The following is an 18,064-nucleotide window of genomic DNA, read 5'->3' as shown; positions in this document are numbered from 1 at the left end:
TCAGAGTGATTCATCAGCAGACAGAGAGACTGTAGCAGATAAATCCAGTCCATTATCATTATTAAACTGAAGCCAGCAAATGCCTTCAGACTGCACAGACGCCCCCCTCCATTGTGGTATCACACCCCCTCAGGGTGTTATGGAATAGGTATGTTTTATTAGTCCACTGTTCCCTGCAGACAATCGAGGTGTCACAGACATTTTTATCCCTGCACAAAGGCTGAAATGAGCACTGTTACTTGCTGTGGCGTTAAGGCTTCTTTGAGTGGGGGATGGGGGACGCACACCTATGCAGTCATGTGACATGCGTATGTGTGTGTGTATCCACAGTTACATGTTATCAGAGTCATCTCTTTGAAACACTTTATTCTGACAGAGCATTTCCATACCGGCCTCCTTTTTTGTTATTTCTACATACGGATACATTTCACTAATAGAAAAGATGCCCGTTCCATCTCAGTCTGCCACATCTTCCTCGCTTTCTGACGATTTATAGTTGCTCGTGGTCATTACAGCAGGACAGCCAGTCAGCTAGAATGGAAGAAATCCTCAGGGGAAATGAAGAACCCGTGCCCTGTCACACAGAAATCCAACGCCTTCGCCATCTATGCAATCCTTTTTTTGTCTTATCTCACAAACATAATCTCAGCTCTGTGCACAAAAAAACAAAACAGTGCCCCTTGCTGTTTCCCAGGGGGCTCGAGGAAACAAAGGCCATTCAAACAAATCTGATTTCACAACTGACTGAGCATTCCTAGGTGACATACAGCTGGAGTGCAGGTGAATCTCACACGTTGTCCTCTCACACAGTGGAATTACTGCAAATCAAAAGGCACCATGTTTGCAACCGTCTGTCACACTTGAAAAAGATTAAATCTACTTCCTTGTACGTGAGCGTTTTTAGGTTCGCCTCCGCTGTAGCTTTCTGTAGGGGGGATTCTTATTATGTTTGAGTTGGCTGGATGTTGGCGGTGATGCTGAAATGGATGAGCTGCGCCACCTCCTGGGCGACTTTGCCACTGCATGTTGCTCGTTTCAAACAATGAAATATCATCGCTTTTCTGTTATTTTATTAAAAACAGGCGTTGCATACATCAGTGTAGCTTTTACCAACGTGTGAAATAAACAAACTGGTAGATCGGCTCCAGGGATTTGTTTCTGTTTAGTTGGCATGCAGTATTTTGAAAGTATTTTATTGAAATGGTGCTTAGAAATGCTGAGAATTCCCCTTGGAAACATACAGGTAGAATCTTCTTACAGACACAGATTTTTAGATAATACAACAAACATAATAAATATTCTTTCCATTGCATAGTTTGCAGAGCGAAGCTGCTGCACGGCTATGCAAAGATCAGCGATAATCTTAAACATCTATGGTAAAGACAAAATAAAAACAGCAGATCACTGCATGCTGCCCTAGCAACCATCATCTGCCTCACTTACTCATGCTGTACAGCCTCATTGTAATATCATCCCATTCAGCGCACCAGCTGTCACTAGTCCAGATTTCAGAAAAAAAAAGTCTGCGTTTGAAGCGCCACTCAGGTGAGAGGATCTGACATGTGAACAGATCTGCTTCTACAGAGCTCGAGCTTTAGCGTGGGCCTGCAGCAGGGCAGCTGTATCGGCGTGGGAACCTTGCATGGCGATGGAAAGCGCAGTTTGACCTCGCTGGCAGACAGGAAACAAAGAAAAAAACAACATTTCAGCTCAGAGTGCAACATTAATGTGACTGATTCGGGGTCCCCAGATGGTGAACCCTTGAAGAATTTGGTGATTTCCTGACTTTGCTATCATCTGATTGTTAAGTTAACATTATTCGTGTTACCGCACAAAACTGCTGGCGTATCTGTAGGCCATATAAATTCATTTTCCCACAGTTTAATCAGTCTAATTAGTGTGGGTTTAGGTGAGACATGGTTTACACTCTTAAGTGTACTTTAAAGGTAGACTGTCACAAGCAGAAGAGAGATTTGCCTCCGTTGCTCTTTCCCTGCCTCCACTTGCTCCGCATGGCACAGATATTGTACTGTTAGCGGATTAGCTCCTCTCAGCCCAGGGAGATTTGTCTTACTGTAGCCTTGATTAATCCTGGGGAAGCTCTATTCTGCTACATCCAGACTGTCAGTCCACTCACATCCACAGTGTGAGTCAACACATTCAAGCTTTCACGCATCTAAGCTGCTTTTCTTTGCATTCAGTGATGTGAATGCTAAGATAGATGTGCCATTTTGTTAACAAATGGAGGTGAATCATCACATGAATTCAGTGTCCTAAAATTGAATTTTAATGGGTATGATGCCCAGACTATTGTTGCATCACAACATTGTGATCCAGTTCACTGTGATCCCTGAAAATGACCACAGAAAAGAGTTTGCCAGCATTGTTTCCCAGGTTACATGATGATTTGTTTGATGTGGTATTACCTTGTCAGTCAGAGTGAGGTCGCACTGGCTTCTCTCCAGCAGGAGCCTTGCGATGTGCGTGTGGCCCCTCTCGGATGCGAACATCAGCGCTGTGGTTCCCTGGCTGTCCTGGATGTTAGCGTCTGCCCCACAGCTAAGCAGCAGGCGAACCATCACAACTCGGCCATGTCTCACTGCTAAGTGCAGAGCTGTTTGGCCCGTCTGTGCGGAGAGGGAGAGAGTGTGAGGCCCAGACCACGAATTGTTCAAATCTCCTCTTTCTTCTTCAGCTTTCATTCTTTATCTTTTAGTAGTCAGTGTCTTACTAACCTCAGTTTTATAGGGACAAGCCAGCAACTCCAAAGATTGGGTAATTCTTAGTAGGATTGTTTTTTTAACTCTCTTTGGTATACATGCATACCCATGTCTTTCAAACTGTTCATAACAAAGGCTGAAAGCTGAATGTGCAAACCCTTTACCCCAGTTTAAGATAATCCTGATGACATCATCCGCTTTCTCTGAATTTGAAAATCTCCTCCCAGAGCCACAGAAGACATTATACAGCAGTCTCAGTATGAACTCTGTCACTGATCATTTTTTCCTGTGTAAAATCTACCAAGTGATTCATTAATAATGGATGTGGTTAGGTATAGCTTTCCATTCACTGCTTAGAAAACAGTACAAACCAGCACAGGGTGCTATAGGAGGGAGCTGCGCTGCCATCTCACACTGATATCCCCCTCCACCCCCCCTCATCCCTGTTACATTTGTTCTTATTGCTTGTGGTACCTTGCTGGAGCGAATGTTAATGTTGCCCTGCTCCATTAGTTTGCGGACAACTTCCATTCCGCCGGGTCCATCAGGGGCTGTCAGCGAGGCCAGCATCACCGCCGTGTAGCCAGAATTGTTCTGAATGTTCACATCGCTGACACCTGTGGCACAGGGAAGATGTCAGACGTTTTTAGTACTAACAAACGTTATATTACAATAGCTTCGACAACACAGTTACCTATATGTTACCTGTATCCAGGATCAGGGTGACAATGCTGTAGTTGCAGTGGGAGACGCTGTAATGAAGCACTGTGTTCCCGTTGTCGTCCGCCAGATTGACCAGAAAGGCCAGCAGGGAGGGTGTTTCCTTCTTTATGTGTTTCAGGTATGCAGCCACCCTGCTGGCCTCAGAGGCCTCCTCTGCTGCTGCACTGAACCAGTGCTGGAACAACACAACCAGGGCCTTCCTCTGGAAAATATATGAATAAGAACGATTCCTGGTGAAGCATGAATTTAATTAACATATATTACATGTTTAGAACATTTAACAGTCCTGCTTTAAAGAAATATGTGGTACACATGTCCTCTTTCTGAGGACAAGTTTTGCATGCTATTTTTATTGTTTAAGTTTATCTGATGAAGAAATCATATCCAGTAGCGTTAATGCTGCTCTGTGGCTGAGTAGTTGCTTTTCTGCCCACCTGTAGAATATAAAATATTCTCTCTTTGAAGCCCCTCTGTGGGGCTGGGAAAAGCCAATATAGAAGTGCCGCAAACTGCAGCTCCTTACATGGCACCTCGTGACAATCCCCTTAGATGTCTATGTTAAAATAGCTGACTCTAGATCAGAAAACAAAACATGTTAACAACCTGGTCCGTTTATGAATGCAATGAATTATGGATCAGCCTTGTTAGCAATGCTAGCTAGCTGGTGCTAGCATTGCACGATAACTCCTCAGAGCTACCCTCGTGTCTTAATTCGGTATTGTTCAGCTGCCAAACTCAAAAATCCAAAATGATAGTCAACAATCAAATGATTTACATCATTGTAGCAACATCAACTTTTGAAATGCAACATGTCCCAACAGAAGCAAGTTCATGGGCGCGTGATTGCAATCCACTTCAAAACAAGGCAATGAAGTAACAAACAGAACCACAAAGAAGGAAAAAAATGGTGTTGCTAGCTCCGTGTCAACTATTTTTTTTTTACCTTATACAACTCTGTTTAGTGTCTATTTGTTCTGGCGTAAAGAGTTCTGCAGATACCTCAGTTCCCAACCTGGTACTGCAAACTCTGTTCAGCAGGCATTTATACTGCATGTCTCTTTGTGGACAGATTTTTGTCAGCATGATAGGATGACAACCGTCCAAGATGTTTATTTGGCTGGGTTCTGAGAACTCATTTGTGTCTCTGCTGGTGTGATCACACATGTAGTGCACAGACATATTTTTAATGCAGTAAATGAAAGAAAAATTTCATATCTATTTAAATTTAATCTCTAGTCATGACTGCTTACCATGTCATCATTGGGGTTGTCCATGTTGTCCATGTGATTATTAAGGAAATGACAGGCAGAAATAAAATCCGCATTCACTGCTTCTCTGGAAGAGGAAAAAAATGTGTATATGTGTGTTCAAGGAAGGTCAGAATAGAGCGACAGTTCACTTTAAAACATGAGGAACATATTATATTATGATCAGATGAAATTAGCTTCCTGCTGAGTGCAATTACATCTTCCAAACAGACACCAATTGGGTGTTTGTTGAGGTCCTCTCACCTGCCTTTGGTGGTTGTTTCCGAGCCAGAGTTTCCCTCCATCTGTTCCCCTGAGGGCTGTGTTTTCATCTTGGCCGTTTTCTCTGTAGCCCTAGCTACTAGAGATACATCACCTCCATCTGTCCCCCCAAAACCTGTTCCTTCCAGTTTCATCTGTCTGCCTGGGTCAATTTGCTTCTCTTCTTCCGTTCTTCTCTTCTCTGTGTCTGCATCCAGCTGGGCAGGAGCCACCTCCCTAGGAACTGTGCTACTGTTCCTCTGCTCCAAATCATCATGGACACTTTGGCTCATACAGGCCTGACCAGCCGGATTTTTACTGGCAGTCTCATTGCTTCTATAGAAAAATGAAAGAAAAAAAATGAGGTACATGTTAAATGTTACAACTGCTTCTACACTTTTGGTTTGTTTTTTTATTTCGGTGACAGAGGTTGGTGAACTTATACATAGTAAATCTTGTGAATTTGCTTAATTATCTCAAACCAATGACTAGTCTGAATGTCTTATGTATGTTTAGGGGAGTCAGAGGCTGGGAACTGCTATACAGTGCATACGGAAAGTATCCACAGCACTTCACTCGTCCACTGGTCAAAATTCTACACATAATACCCCATAATGGCAAAGTGAAAAAGTGTGCTTAAAATTTTTTAACATTTATTAAAAATAAAAACCAAATATATAACATGAACATAAAGATTGTAAATATATAAAGATCTAAGGAAGGGTCCAGATACATTTCCGGACCATTAAAGTTCCCAATGAGCACAGTGGCCTTTAAAACCACAGGACTCTTCATAGAGGCCAATGGGGTAGAAAGGTAACCTCTCTGACCAAAAACCTGATTGTCACTCTCACAGAGCACCAGCGTTGCTCTGTGGAGAGAGGAAAACCTTCCAGAAGGACAACCATTTCTGCACCACTCCACCAATGAGACCTGTTGGGTAGAGCAACCAGTCTGAAGTCAATCCTCAGTAAAAGTCACATGACAGCCCACCTGGAGTTTCCCAAAAAACATCTGAAGGGCTCTCAGACCACAAGAAACAAAATTCTCTGGTTCAAACATTAAACTTTTTGGCCCGAAAGCCAAGTGTCATGTCTGGAGGAAACCAGGCATCGCTCATGACCTGGCTAATACCATCCCTACAGTGAAGCATGGTGGTGGTAGCATCATGCTGCGGGGGTGCCTTTCAGCAGCAGGAACTGGGAGACTGGTCAGGGTTGAGGGAAAGATAAATGCAGCATTGTGCAGAGACATCCTTGATGATAACCTGCTTCAGAGTGCTCTGGACCTTGGACTGGGGCGAAGGTTCATCTTCCAACAGGACAACGACCCTAAGCCCACAGCCAACACAACAAAGGAGTGGCATCAGGACCAGTCTGTGGATGTCTGTGAGTGGCTCAGCCAGAGCCCAGACTTGAACCTAACTGAACATGGCTGGAGAGATCTGAAAATGGATGTGCACGATATTCCCTTCCAACCTGATGGAGCTTGAGAGGTTGTTCAAAGAAGAATGGGAGAAACTGCCCCAAAATAGGCGTGCCAAGCCTGACGCATCATACTCAAAAAGACTTCAGCATGTAGTTGCTGCCAAAGTGGTTGGTGCTTCAAGAAATACTGAGCAAAGGCTGTGAATACTTTCCTGCTTGTACAGTCAAGGAGATATTTTACTTGAATTGTAATGCTGAACCAGAAAACACATTCCTTTATGGCTATTTTATTGTAGATGAATGAAATAAACATACATGTGAGGCTTTGAAATATGGTTTATGATCACTGTGTCATTTTGCGATACAGGAGCTGCCTCTTTCCTCCCCTTAACTGACAACATTAGAGGGAGTGGTACTCATATTTCAGACTTAAATCATGATGTTTTTCTGTGTCGGGACTGTACAGAACCTCAAATCAAATAACCGACAATCATAACATTTAGGGTTGCTAAAGTCAGGGAGTTATTTACTAACCCTTCTTTAACACCCCCAGAATGTAGGTTTTTCGACGTCTGGGCACATCCTTCTGTCTGCAGGATGGATTTAGAGGCTACACAGAAGACAAACACAAAGGATATGATGAAATGTCAGCATTACATGCTCCTCATTAGATTCAATGGTTTGTTTATGTTTGCATAAACCATTTCATCACTGCTAAAGCTAATTGTAATGCTGTCTGTAAATCCAAGAGCCGCCTACTCATCAGTTAAACAAAAAAACACAAAACACAAACCCCATCAGTTTCCTTCTAATCCATCTGTCTCAGTTTTATGATGCAATGTCTTTTAAAGTAAATGGTGGCTCAGTTTGAGCTTCAAAACTGACTATAAGCAAACATTTTGCTTATCAGCTTCCTCTTACTCAATTTGTCATCGTCCTGGGTTTTAAAATTTTTGTTATGGTCTTGGAATTCTTCTTATTATTTAACCTTCTTTTGGTTCTCAGTTTGATCATTTCTCTTTATTCTTGTTTGACACATTCAGTCTTAGTTCTTTGTTTCAGTTTCTGGTGATTTTCGAGTATTCTGCCTTTGGTTTATTTTGTCTTCCCCTCTTTGTCAAGTTTGCATGTTTAAGTCTATCATCTCTGTTCAGTTAATTCCTTTCTCGCTTGTGCTTTATATTGAGTTATTGTCCCTGTCTCGTCCTCCCTGATTACCTTATTACCTTTTGGTTTTTTTTTACTTAGTCTCCCCGTATCGTTCCCTGAATAATAATTCCTCATGCCTCCTGGTAATTTGCTTTCCTTAGCTTTGCTTTCTGTTTTTGTACCGTGCAAACCTTTAGACTAGTCAGCATTAAATGCTGGCCTTATCTCACCTCCATCTCCTGTGTGCTACATTTGGGTCCACAAAAAAACTAACCTCATTCCAAAGGTTCATACAGCTAATGAAATGCTGTTGTTGTTAACAGTTATTAGATGGAAATTATTTTTATTCTTTGCACTACACAAAGCTCCGCTGACTCACTTCCAACATTCAGATTTGGCTAACCCTATTAAACCCAGTGGGATTTCTTATACAAAAACAATAACACTGATCCTGGCTCACTTTGACTTCAATGTTACTATTATTAACTCTGAAATGTGGCTTCTGTTATCTTCAGCTGTATAGCTACCTGCTGAATCTTCTTACCGTCACTGTCTCCACGCTGTTTGTGGCAGGACATGAGGATGTCGACAAGTCCCATCATCTCCTGCTGCATAGAGTTGACTTTGGGATCTGGGTGCTTTAGATGCTTGCCCTCTTCTCCTGATTCACTCTCTGTGCACAAACACTTCCACTGCTGCTCCAGGAGACTCTTTATCTTCTTTATGTGATGGATCACCGCTGCTGTGTCTGTACCTTCAGAAACCAGTGGACGTCTTTCAGACGATATTGAACTGACCACAGACTCGTGTTGCTGCCTTCTTTGATCGTTTGCATTAACCACTCTTTTACTAATAAAGCAAGGTACTTTATCATACTCTGATCTCACTACTGTCTCATCTCCATCCTGATCTACCACCACCCTTTCTGCACGGACCCACACCGCAGGATTCTTAATGAGGTGTTCTATCTTCTCGTCTTTCCTTTTGCTTTCCTTTTGCTGCTCCTTCAGCAGCCCTGACACTCTTTGGAGCTCCAGGCTAGTCTCATGGAGCTTCTGCTCCAACACAGCTACTTTGGCTTGCAGGGAGGTCACTGTCAGCAGCTCATCCAGATCTGTACTAGTCCTCCACTCATGCGTAGGATTGGAGTCATCTTGGCTGACACTGTAATTTCTAGGAAATATACTGTGACTTTCATGCTGAAGTCCTCTCAATACTTTGCTATTGTGAGAGGATGTACCAGGATCTGTGGTGCCGTTCATTGTGGAGGGATGGTCACGTGGACTCAGTCCCAGACGAAGTCTTTCTCTTTCCTCCTGGAGGATGCAGATCTGCGCTCTGAGCTCAGGAATGACCCTCACTTCCATCTCCAGCTCCCCCACTCGTTCGAGGGCTTCAGTGAGGCGCCTCAGCAGACCTGAGCAGTCCTGTGGCCGAGGGCTGTCCGAAGAGTGGAACACATCTTCACATGAGATGTTTCTTCCCCCAAGATGATCCTTTGAACTCCAGACGCTGCTGTGGTCGTCTGTGGACTCTGACCCTTGTCTCAGTAAAACCGTAAGTGGCAGACTGGAGGCACGGAGGAGATGGGGTCTGATATGTTCCCCTAGAGGTTGCTCATCAAACTCCTTGATTCTGGCTTCCATCTCTGCCAAAGATTTAAACCCTGTGGGGGAAAGAGGTGGCCTGTGATCATATGCCCAGGAAGTATAGCCATGATGATGATGGGCGTCTGACAATCGAGACCTGGGGCCAAGAGCTCCGGTAGATCCCCAGGGGCTCGGGTGGTAGCCACACCCAGAAGCATTGAGGTGCCTTGGTAAAGTGCTTGCGCGCACTCCCTTGCTTCTGCGCTGAATGGGAATCCTTTTGATGGTGTTCCCTTTCTCTATGTCGTCTACATATTTCAGAAAATCCAGGTCAAGTCGGAAGCCATAAGGGGTTTCCACTGAATATGGGGGCTTCTCCTTGATTCCGTTCTGTGCTGTTTTACAAGGTGCAATATTCCCTGCAAAAATTACAAACAGTAAGTGAGCATGCATTTCAAATAAATATCAGATTCAGTGAAATTCTGAAGCGAAAAACTTTTTTCTACCATTTTGTGTCGCCATCATTTGTTCTCCTTAGTTCTCCGAAAAATGTGTTGACACATTATCTGATTGGACCTCGGGCATCTGACAAGAAAAAAGAGGACTAAATTAAGCCAACAACATATGAGAAACCTGTTTCTGCATTTTTACAAGTGGTCGAAATGATTATTGTGTGGTTATATAATAATGTAATGAGCATATTGCAGATTTCAACATTTTGGCTCTGACATTGACTTGAGGTTTATTTGCGGTGCGTTTGGTGGCAGACTCGGTCCAAGTTTTGCGACCAGACGGAATAGCAATCATCCTTGTTTGTGCTCCACACACAATATGCTCATTCATTCACCCACATGTAGTGAGTGGATAACAAAACACAAACATTCAATTACGCCGAAGTACTTTTTCTTTCTCCCCCTCTCTTATTTTCTTCTCTTCCCAAAGTTTTCTATTTTTTCTCACACTCTTGCTGCTTCATTTCTTCCGTCCACCAGGCAGCTATTATTCAACAGTGGCAGGCCTGATCTTCACTTGATTACAGCCCTGCCATCCAGGACGAGAGCTGAAAATAGCTTGAGACTGTTTAGCCCAGCAGCTATGGCCAGCAGTGCAAAATAAACTCCTACAGACATAAATACAGACAGTCATTGTTCTGACTCAATACTTTCCTCCCTTCCTTCTCTCCCTGTGCCTCCTACTAGGTCTACAGTTTTCTTTAAGAGAGTTTGTTTTTCTATCACCGAACTATCTAGAACTTCATCTTTCACCTTGGAAAGTGATGTATTTTTACAGTACAACGCTCTACTGCCTTTTTAATATACTGGCGTGCCCTTCTCCTCTTTTATATCACTCCTCCCCCGCCTCCCTCTCTCAGCATATCCCCCTCTTAAATCTTTACCTCTTCCCGCCTCCCACGTTTCCCCTCCTCTCTCCTGACCACCAGCCTCTGCGGCTGCTTGCTGTCCTCTTGAGGCACGGCGGCCACCAAGCCACAGCCCCAAACAATGTCAGCTATGCAGTAAACAGACAAACACCACCAAATGTCCCTGCTGGGAATTTTCACCTCCATCATTCACACACTCGTTGGTGGCCTGCAGTAAACGGCAAAGAAATGTGCAAATTGCAGACACACAGGGATGTGAGCAATTTTGCAGAATAAAGCCTGCACACTGAGACATATACATGAGGCATAGATACTGAGGGCTGTACATTTGGAAATATGGTGCATATATATTTACTAGGGGTGCAACAATACTCGTATCGAAATTGAACCGTTCGATACAGTGCTTTCGGTTCGGTACGCATGTGTATCGAACAATACAAAATTTTTAATGTATTTTATCAACTTTTCCTCTGACGATGCTGTCTGTGTTGAGAGCTCAGTGGATCTGCGTTTGACTTATCCGCCTAGGCTGCACTGTCGAGCGCAGATCCACTGAGCACAGCGCAAGCTAGCGAGACAGAAGTTAAGGTCGTTGTAACATGGCAAATTGAACCTCCCCCACCCTCATTCAGATCTGGCGTTTGGAACTATTTTGGTCTTCATGTGAAGTATGACCCTGATGGTAAGCGCGTCATGGACAAAAGTAAAACAGTATGTCGGATGTGCCACGCAATGCTCAATTACATTGGTGGGAACTACTGCGTTAGCGCAGTTAGCTTGTTAACGTGTTGACGCCGTCCAGCCCTACGCACGGGGCGATCCGCGGTAGCTCGTTAACGGAGATTTGCCGTGTTGTGGCGTTAACGTCATTTCAGATTAACGCTGACAGCACTAGTGGGAACACAACGAATATGACTGCACATTTACTCCGACATCATCCTAGTGCAAAGACAAGTGGAAGCAGACAAAAACAACAAGCACGCATGCTACAGACTTTACCCGAGTCATTTAGACAGCCGTTAGCACATGATTCTCCTTATGGGGACCTGATATGTTTAATATGCTGCTGAGAATATACCCCAGAAGAAGCGTATAGTATAGCTTTTATTTTGGAAAGAGCCATTTCTCTGTAATAAACCCTCTTTTCCAAAGATGAGTGATTTCTCGATCAGATAGATTTATTTTTTTTTATTACTTTGTTGTTTCAGCAACATTAAATTTAAAAACTGTACTTTTGAGTTAATATTTTTTGTATCGAAAAAATATCGAACCGTGACACCAAAGTATCGAACCGAACCGAACCGTGAATTTTGTGTATCGTTGCACCCCTAATATTTACAGGACACGACACAGTTCCTGATTAAGGAAAAAAAAAAACATTGAGAGATTTACTTTTCAGAAATAAATAATCTGATGCTCAGTATAGTGCCATGAATAGCTGATAAATCAAAGATGACATAAAACAAATTAAAAAAGCAGTTTTATTTTTTAAAAAAGAAATTACTTGATGAGTATTACCAGTGCAGGGTGCAGAGAGAGATGACAAGCAACATTCAGGGAAGGTCCCCTATCAGTGTACTGAGTGTACTTGTTTGGTACTAAAGTTTAAACTGTTTTGAGCTTCGTTTCTCCGAATTTAATAGCCAAAATCTTTTGCATGAACAGAATAATACAAACTATTCCTTTTTTTCCATCATATTCAGTTCTGTTACCCTTGCATATGTCTAACCACTGTATTAGATACTAAAACTACATTATTTACTGTTATTTTCTTGTGGCTTCCATGATGTTGAGAGGACTCTTTTAGGCCTCTGTCTGACAAGTCTAAGTTTAGCTCGTACATGTGGGCGTAAAGCTAAAGCACATGTCAGGCAGTGAGACCCAGATATGTCTTCATTTTAAAGGCTAATTGAAGACCATTCAGGTGCTCCAGATATACAGAAAAATCAAGAGGTACACAAGAAATATTTCCATAAAGCTAGTGTAGCATGAATTATAGAAAAAGAGCGTGCTGATTGCAAGCAGAGACTTCACTATTGTCTCTGTCAATCAGCGCTGAAGCACAGAGCACCTGTTACTGCAGACATCCCGATCTCTCTGTTGACTCAGTTCAAAATATAAGCTGCTGGCTCGACTTCACCCCAATGACAACAAGAAATTCTTTTACAAGTAAAGAAGTTTTAGGTTCTCAATAAGAAATGTCTGGCTTACTTTAAGAAAAATATAAGCGTTTAGTACCTGCACAGAAAGAATTTGGTGGGGCTAAAATGCACTTTTTGATTTCTTATGAGTAGGCGGACATAGCAGCGCTGTATTTAACTTAAAGCAAGAGCTGGATCAAGTGACCCTGAACGCCCCCATAGTTACGCTGCAGTAGGCCTAGACTGCTGGGGGTTTCCAATGATGCACTTTTTTTTAAGCTTCACTTACCCTTTTGCACGCACTATGTGTTTATAGACCACTCTGCATTTAATCATTAGTTATTATTATTCTCGGACTCTCTTCCCAACTTGTCATGGTAGATGGTTCTGCTAGAGGTTTCTTCCTGGTAAAAGGCAGTTTTTCTTTCCCACTGTCCCCAAGTGCTTGGTCATGGGGGTTGTCTGATTGTTGGGGTTTTCTTTCTATTATTGTAGGGTCTTTACCTGACAATGTAAAACACCAAGAGGCAGCTGTTGCTGTGATTTGAAATAATGGAGAAAAAAAATGAAAAAATGGAGAGACTTAAAATAGGTTATTACAGTGGTTGGAAGCAGCTAAATATGGTACACGTTCAATAAACAAGGTATACAGGCGCAAGAAAGAATGATTTATGCAGGATTCTGTGCAGTACCTCCCCCAACGATGTGAGAGATTTTAGAGTCACACAGAACGTCATAACTGGAAGTTACTGGCGCTAAAGGTGATTCTACAAGGATGGAGCAAGGATACTAAAGTTTTCACAGGACTCTATACTATCCCGTCCTGTGAAAACGTTCCTTTTCATAACTGTACAGTTAAAACCTTTTTAATCTGGAGCCACGCTAGCTTTTTTCCCCCCACCTACCAGTCAAGGCTAGCTGTAGTTGAACATTTAAATGGCACTTGCAACTGTAAAGTAATTATCTCCAAAAATGTCAAACTTTTAAAAACTGCATGTAGAATATTAAGCAATAGGAATGCCAGTTTTAGATGCTTTATTTTCAGTTTTCGAGCAAACAAAGGAGCTTCACACTGCTTGTTGTTGCCCGCAAGCCGTCCATTTTTACGCATAAATATAGACTCGAACATCTCCTCCTCACCAGGTTACCACAGAGGAAACAATATAGCAAAGTTAGGGTTAGGCATTTCCCAGGAGCCAGTGCCCAACTCTCTCCACATTTCTGTGGCATAGGTTTTAATTGTCTGCGCCTGGAGGAGTAGGCCCACCTCACAGGAAACCCACGAAATGAAATGTAAAATATTTGCTTTACCCCAAACAGGCCCCAGCTGAACAGCAGTGCACAGCAGTCCTGCTACCTCCGCACATAATGAATTCAGTCCAAAGTCAAGCATTGCAATGGGCTCAAATTTTCTTAAAAATAAAATAAAAAATCAAGGCTTCCTTTATGTTCAGTTCTTGTTGTTTTTCGGCTGGAGGATGGCCACATTCTTCTCGCACAGCTATTTTTCCTTTACTTCAGTTTCTTTTTATCCTTGTGTGCCCACAACAGCTGCTCCCCTCCTCTGGGTGAGTGCGTCCTCTCTCATACAGACCTTAAGGCTCTCCCTGCATCAGCATAAACCTCATAATCACAACATGTCTGTCCACAGCATTCTTTACCACAACCACAAGTTCAGTATTCACTCATGATGTCAAATGGCTGCAGCCTCCCTATGTAGCAGCAGTAAACTGGACTAAAAGCTAATTTATTGTTGAAAGTAACAGGTCAAGATTTGCTGTTGTCATAGATGATAGCAAAACATTTCACCAGGCTCATCTTTAGCCATGTTAATCATGTGACTCTCTCAGGATTTACTGTTTCTCTTCAGAAATATTGAGACGACGTTTTGGTGGCTTGCTATATCCCCAGAGGAAGTGTCCTGTGTTTTTTTTAATATAGTGCAATATGATCAAGGTGATAACAACTGTTAGCTTGTTAGCATCCCAAAATTAGCATCTGGTCCAGACAATGCTCCGCCTACAAGCTGCTGAGCTGCTGCAATGGAGTCCATCTATTACTTATGGAATCAGTCCATGCATTTATGTTTTCTTGGGTTTTTGACGTTTACAGGAGTGGGGAGCTCGTAGTCACATTGCCACCGACAACACTGTATTGCACACATTTTGACACAATTGTACTGCATACCAGGATACGAATATTTGTGAAGATTTAGGTGTTTCCTTACCTGTTAATAGTGAGATTAAATAACTACAAACCATAGCTTTCTCCATGCACTGAACCTATAACCTGTGTCTCTTTGCTTCTTTACAGTGTCTATATATATATATGTGTGTCTACATGTTTTACTGTCTATGCTGTGTTCCCGGAAAAAGTCCTTCCTCTCCTCTAGTTTTTTGGCTGTACAGCCTGTGGTTTTTCCAACTCATAACTCTAACCCTCATCTTCTCTTTGGAGCTGATTTAGGAAGCAAAGCCAAGTGTTTGGGCTCAACGCCCTGAATCCCCCTCCCCATCCTATGTCTCCCTATTGCTCTGTTTTCCCTGTTTCTTTAAAACTCACATTTTTCACTGTCTCCTTAAAGTGTTCCTAGAAATTTTTCAGGTTCTGTGATATCCCCTCCCATATGTTTTGTTTTGGTGCTTTTGAACCGCTGGACTTGCCCTGTTCCCATTCCAACAGCACCAGGGTCAGGATTGCAATGAGTTGCAATGTGGCATTCAAAGCCTCACTGGATGGTATGTGGAGCCAAAGCTCATTGGATAAAACAGTTGCCTGGAGCCTTGCGTGAGGAAAAAACAATGATATGCTAACATAAGAAGGTTAAAATAGAAACATGGGCAATGCGGGCAATGAGTTTGTGTCAACTGCATTTCTTCATTGCATAAGTAAAAGTGTAATAAAATAAAAGTACAACCGACATTTAATCTTTTGAATGCAAAGATGTTGTCCCGAAGATCTGCTTAGTATTCTTACTTGGCCCAGAAGTCCACTCCACACCATTTGTTAAATCCATTTAGAGTCAAAAGCTTTTCTGACCCTGAATTTAAATCAGCCGGTCCCTGATCGAAGACATTCAAGGTCATCTTTCTGCATCTCAGCTTTGATTAACTGTCTGATCCAACAGTCCTCAAATCCCTGCAGATATGAGATGAATATTATATCTGAGCTTACCTTGTGGCATGTTGAGCAGTTTCCCCCACTTTGTACCGCTGAACTGTGGGAGTGATTGCCAGATAGTCCACTACCGTCTGCTCTCAGCTAGTTCAGCCTGTCTGTCTCCTGAGAAGGCAGGGAGGTGCTGTCAGGGAGAGTGGCATGCCGCGGCTATTTGGCAAATGCCAACGTGCAGCCCTTGCCATAACAGAAGCTGGGTTTACTTGTGTGTAAAAGGGAGCAATGAGCAAGGAGGAGCTTGTGAACATGCCTCCTGTCCAACTAGACTGACAAGTGGGAGGCTAGACATAGACGATCACACCCACTCCTCCAGACAGCAGCCAATAGGAGTTCAGAGGTGCAGCCGACTGGGAAAGACAGCTGCTCCTTTGGAACCCCGGTGACAGCACGTCAAAGTATGGAGCTTCTGGTAAGAAATGAGAGAAAGTACTAGTCACCTTACTGTGTGTGTCAGATTACACCAAGTCACCATGTAGAGTCTCATAGACCTCCCTCTTTGAGAATGTGAAATTCTACCCAGTGTTATGTGATCTGTGGCCTCTATAATCTGGTAAACAGTGGGCGAAGCACAGGGCTTGGTGGCATTCACGGGGGTTAAGTCTCTCAGCGCATACCTCTCGTTCTGTAGGGATCCTCTTTCAGCCTGTTACTAGCATCTTCCCCTGGGAATCACCATCACGCTGGGAAAATGGTAAACAGGCAGATATTTGTACAACACTTTCTACACAGAGTGGCCCAGCAGAGCCCTTTTTCATCCCTTTATTTTAGTTAAGAGAGAAATACCAACATCTCAGTGACTGCTTAACTTTCATGGTCATCAGAGAATAAAAACTAGGACCACAGATGCTCCAAGAATTAATTCTTTCTGAGAAATATCACAACATTTTCTAAATTCATATGGTATCCATAACCTCTATAACTATTTTATAGCTATCCACTTGTAGTTCTGAGAAGATGCATTCTAAAGTGTTAACAGGGTTACAATGCATTCATATTCGCCATAGGTATTTTGATTATGAGCTAGAAAGCTGTAACCATCCAAAGCAGACTTACTTGGAGCTGCAATACTGTGATAGTATGTGCACCTGCCTGTATGATATCAACCTTGATTAAACAAAAATGTGTTTTGTTCGCAACGTTGCAGGAAAGGATCCTTGACCCACAATCCCAAATTGAAACAGTGATTTCTCTGATTGGTGCAAATCACTTTTACCATGGACATTTTTATAGCCCATGAACTAGTGCATTTATTAGTTATGGAATCAGTAATAAGCACAAAATGTTTGAAAGATGAAAGTGTTGTGCCATATCAATAACTGTGTATGCTCAGGGTACATACACACATATATACTTAGATAGGTTACTATAGTAAGGTTATCTAGCCACTCCTGTAGCTTTGCCTTTTTTCATTTTCCTTGATTTTTTTTAAAATCCAAATCAGATTCTTTGGGAATTCACTGGTAATGATATGACTCTCACTTTAATTATTTATTTACATTTCCTTTTTTTAGCTGTTGATTGCTTCAGAAATTAGTGTTAATACTAATTTCAGCTAATATACAGACGGTAAACCCAGGAAGTACACTAGAAACGGTCAACGTTGTAGAAAACACAAATATTTTTGAAAATCTGTAAAAAACTTATTTAAAACTAAAAATTATGTTGTTATTCATTAAGCAAATAAAAAAAAAACAAATTCCCATTTTGAAATCCAAATTTGAGCCAGGCTACTGTAAAGTCAGAAATGAATCACACATAACACTCAACCACGAAAACTAAATTTTCTGTTATAGAAAGGAAATAACTGCAATTTGTATTTGCAATTTAATTTAATCTAAAAATAATAATTTGCTTATTTTTTTTTAACTTTCTTGTAAAACAGTACATTTATTAAAATTCATAATACATTTTATCAATAAAAATCTTTGACTGTAGAGCTTGTGCACACTTAACCATTACAGAAACATTTTGGTAATTACCAGTACTGTTAATTTAGGGCAGTTGTGGCATAAACCTTTGTAGTGGTCTAATAAATTTGTTGAGCACTGTACACTTGCTAACATGAAATATACTGATGATAGCTCAAAGCAGTGCATATAAATAAACAGCCCGTTCTCACTCCCGGGGCGTAGCATACCGACGTTTTGTAACGTCCCGCGGCGTTCATGAGGAACGCGAAAGGTGACCTTTCGTGTTCTTACGGTATGCGCCGGGTTATGGATGAATTGCAGTGGAATGACAGTCCCGCG

At 42.2% G+C, this 18,064-nt stretch overlaps 1 protein-coding gene across 2 annotated transcripts; it reads right to left on the bottom strand.

Annotated features, from left to right (window-relative positions):
* Positions 1-351: 351 nt before the first annotated feature.
* On the bottom strand, positions 352-16,064 carry LOC134617459 (KN motif and ankyrin repeat domain-containing protein 2-like). 2 transcript variants are annotated; one of them, XM_063462706.1, is made up of 10 exons: positions 15,813-16,064; positions 9,623-9,701; positions 8,072-9,535; positions 6,913-6,988; positions 4,955-5,287; positions 4,694-4,778; positions 3,426-3,645; positions 3,195-3,337; positions 2,427-2,627; positions 352-1,671 (listed from the first exon to the last, which is right to left on the bottom strand). In XM_063462706.1, exons 2-10 carry the CDS (start codon positions 9,639-9,641, stop codon positions 1,579-1,581), a joined length of 2,634 nt encoding a protein of 877 aa, XP_063318776.1. In that variant the 5' UTR covers positions 9,642-9,701; positions 15,813-16,064; the 3' UTR covers positions 352-1,578. The 2 variants fall into 2 exon arrangements, with proteins under 2 accessions (XP_063318776.1, XP_063318777.1); XM_063462707.1 differs by having other exon boundaries at positions 4,955-5,284.
* Positions 16,065-18,064: the final 2,000 nt, after the last annotated feature.

The sequence above is a fragment of the Pelmatolapia mariae genome, linkage group LG18, assembly GCF_036321145.2.
Source record: "Pelmatolapia mariae isolate MD_Pm_ZW linkage group LG18, Pm_UMD_F_2, whole genome shotgun sequence".
NCBI lineage: Eukaryota > Metazoa > Chordata > Actinopteri > Cichliformes > Cichlidae > Pelmatolapia > Pelmatolapia mariae.
This window is presented reverse-complemented; position numbering and strand designations above follow the sequence as displayed.

Excerpts from the sequence above, each read along its gene's own strand:
- LOC134617459 (XM_063462706.1), bottom strand. Across the intron at positions 6,989-8,071 it reads ACAGCGTGGAGACAGTGACG|CCTCTAAATCCATCCTGCAG; the intron begins GTAAGAAGATTC and ends TCTTCTGTGTAG. Across the intron at positions 3,646-4,693 it reads ACAACCCCAATGATGACATG|AGGAAGGCCCTGGTTGTGTT; the intron begins GTAAGCAGTCAT and ends TATATTTTCCAG.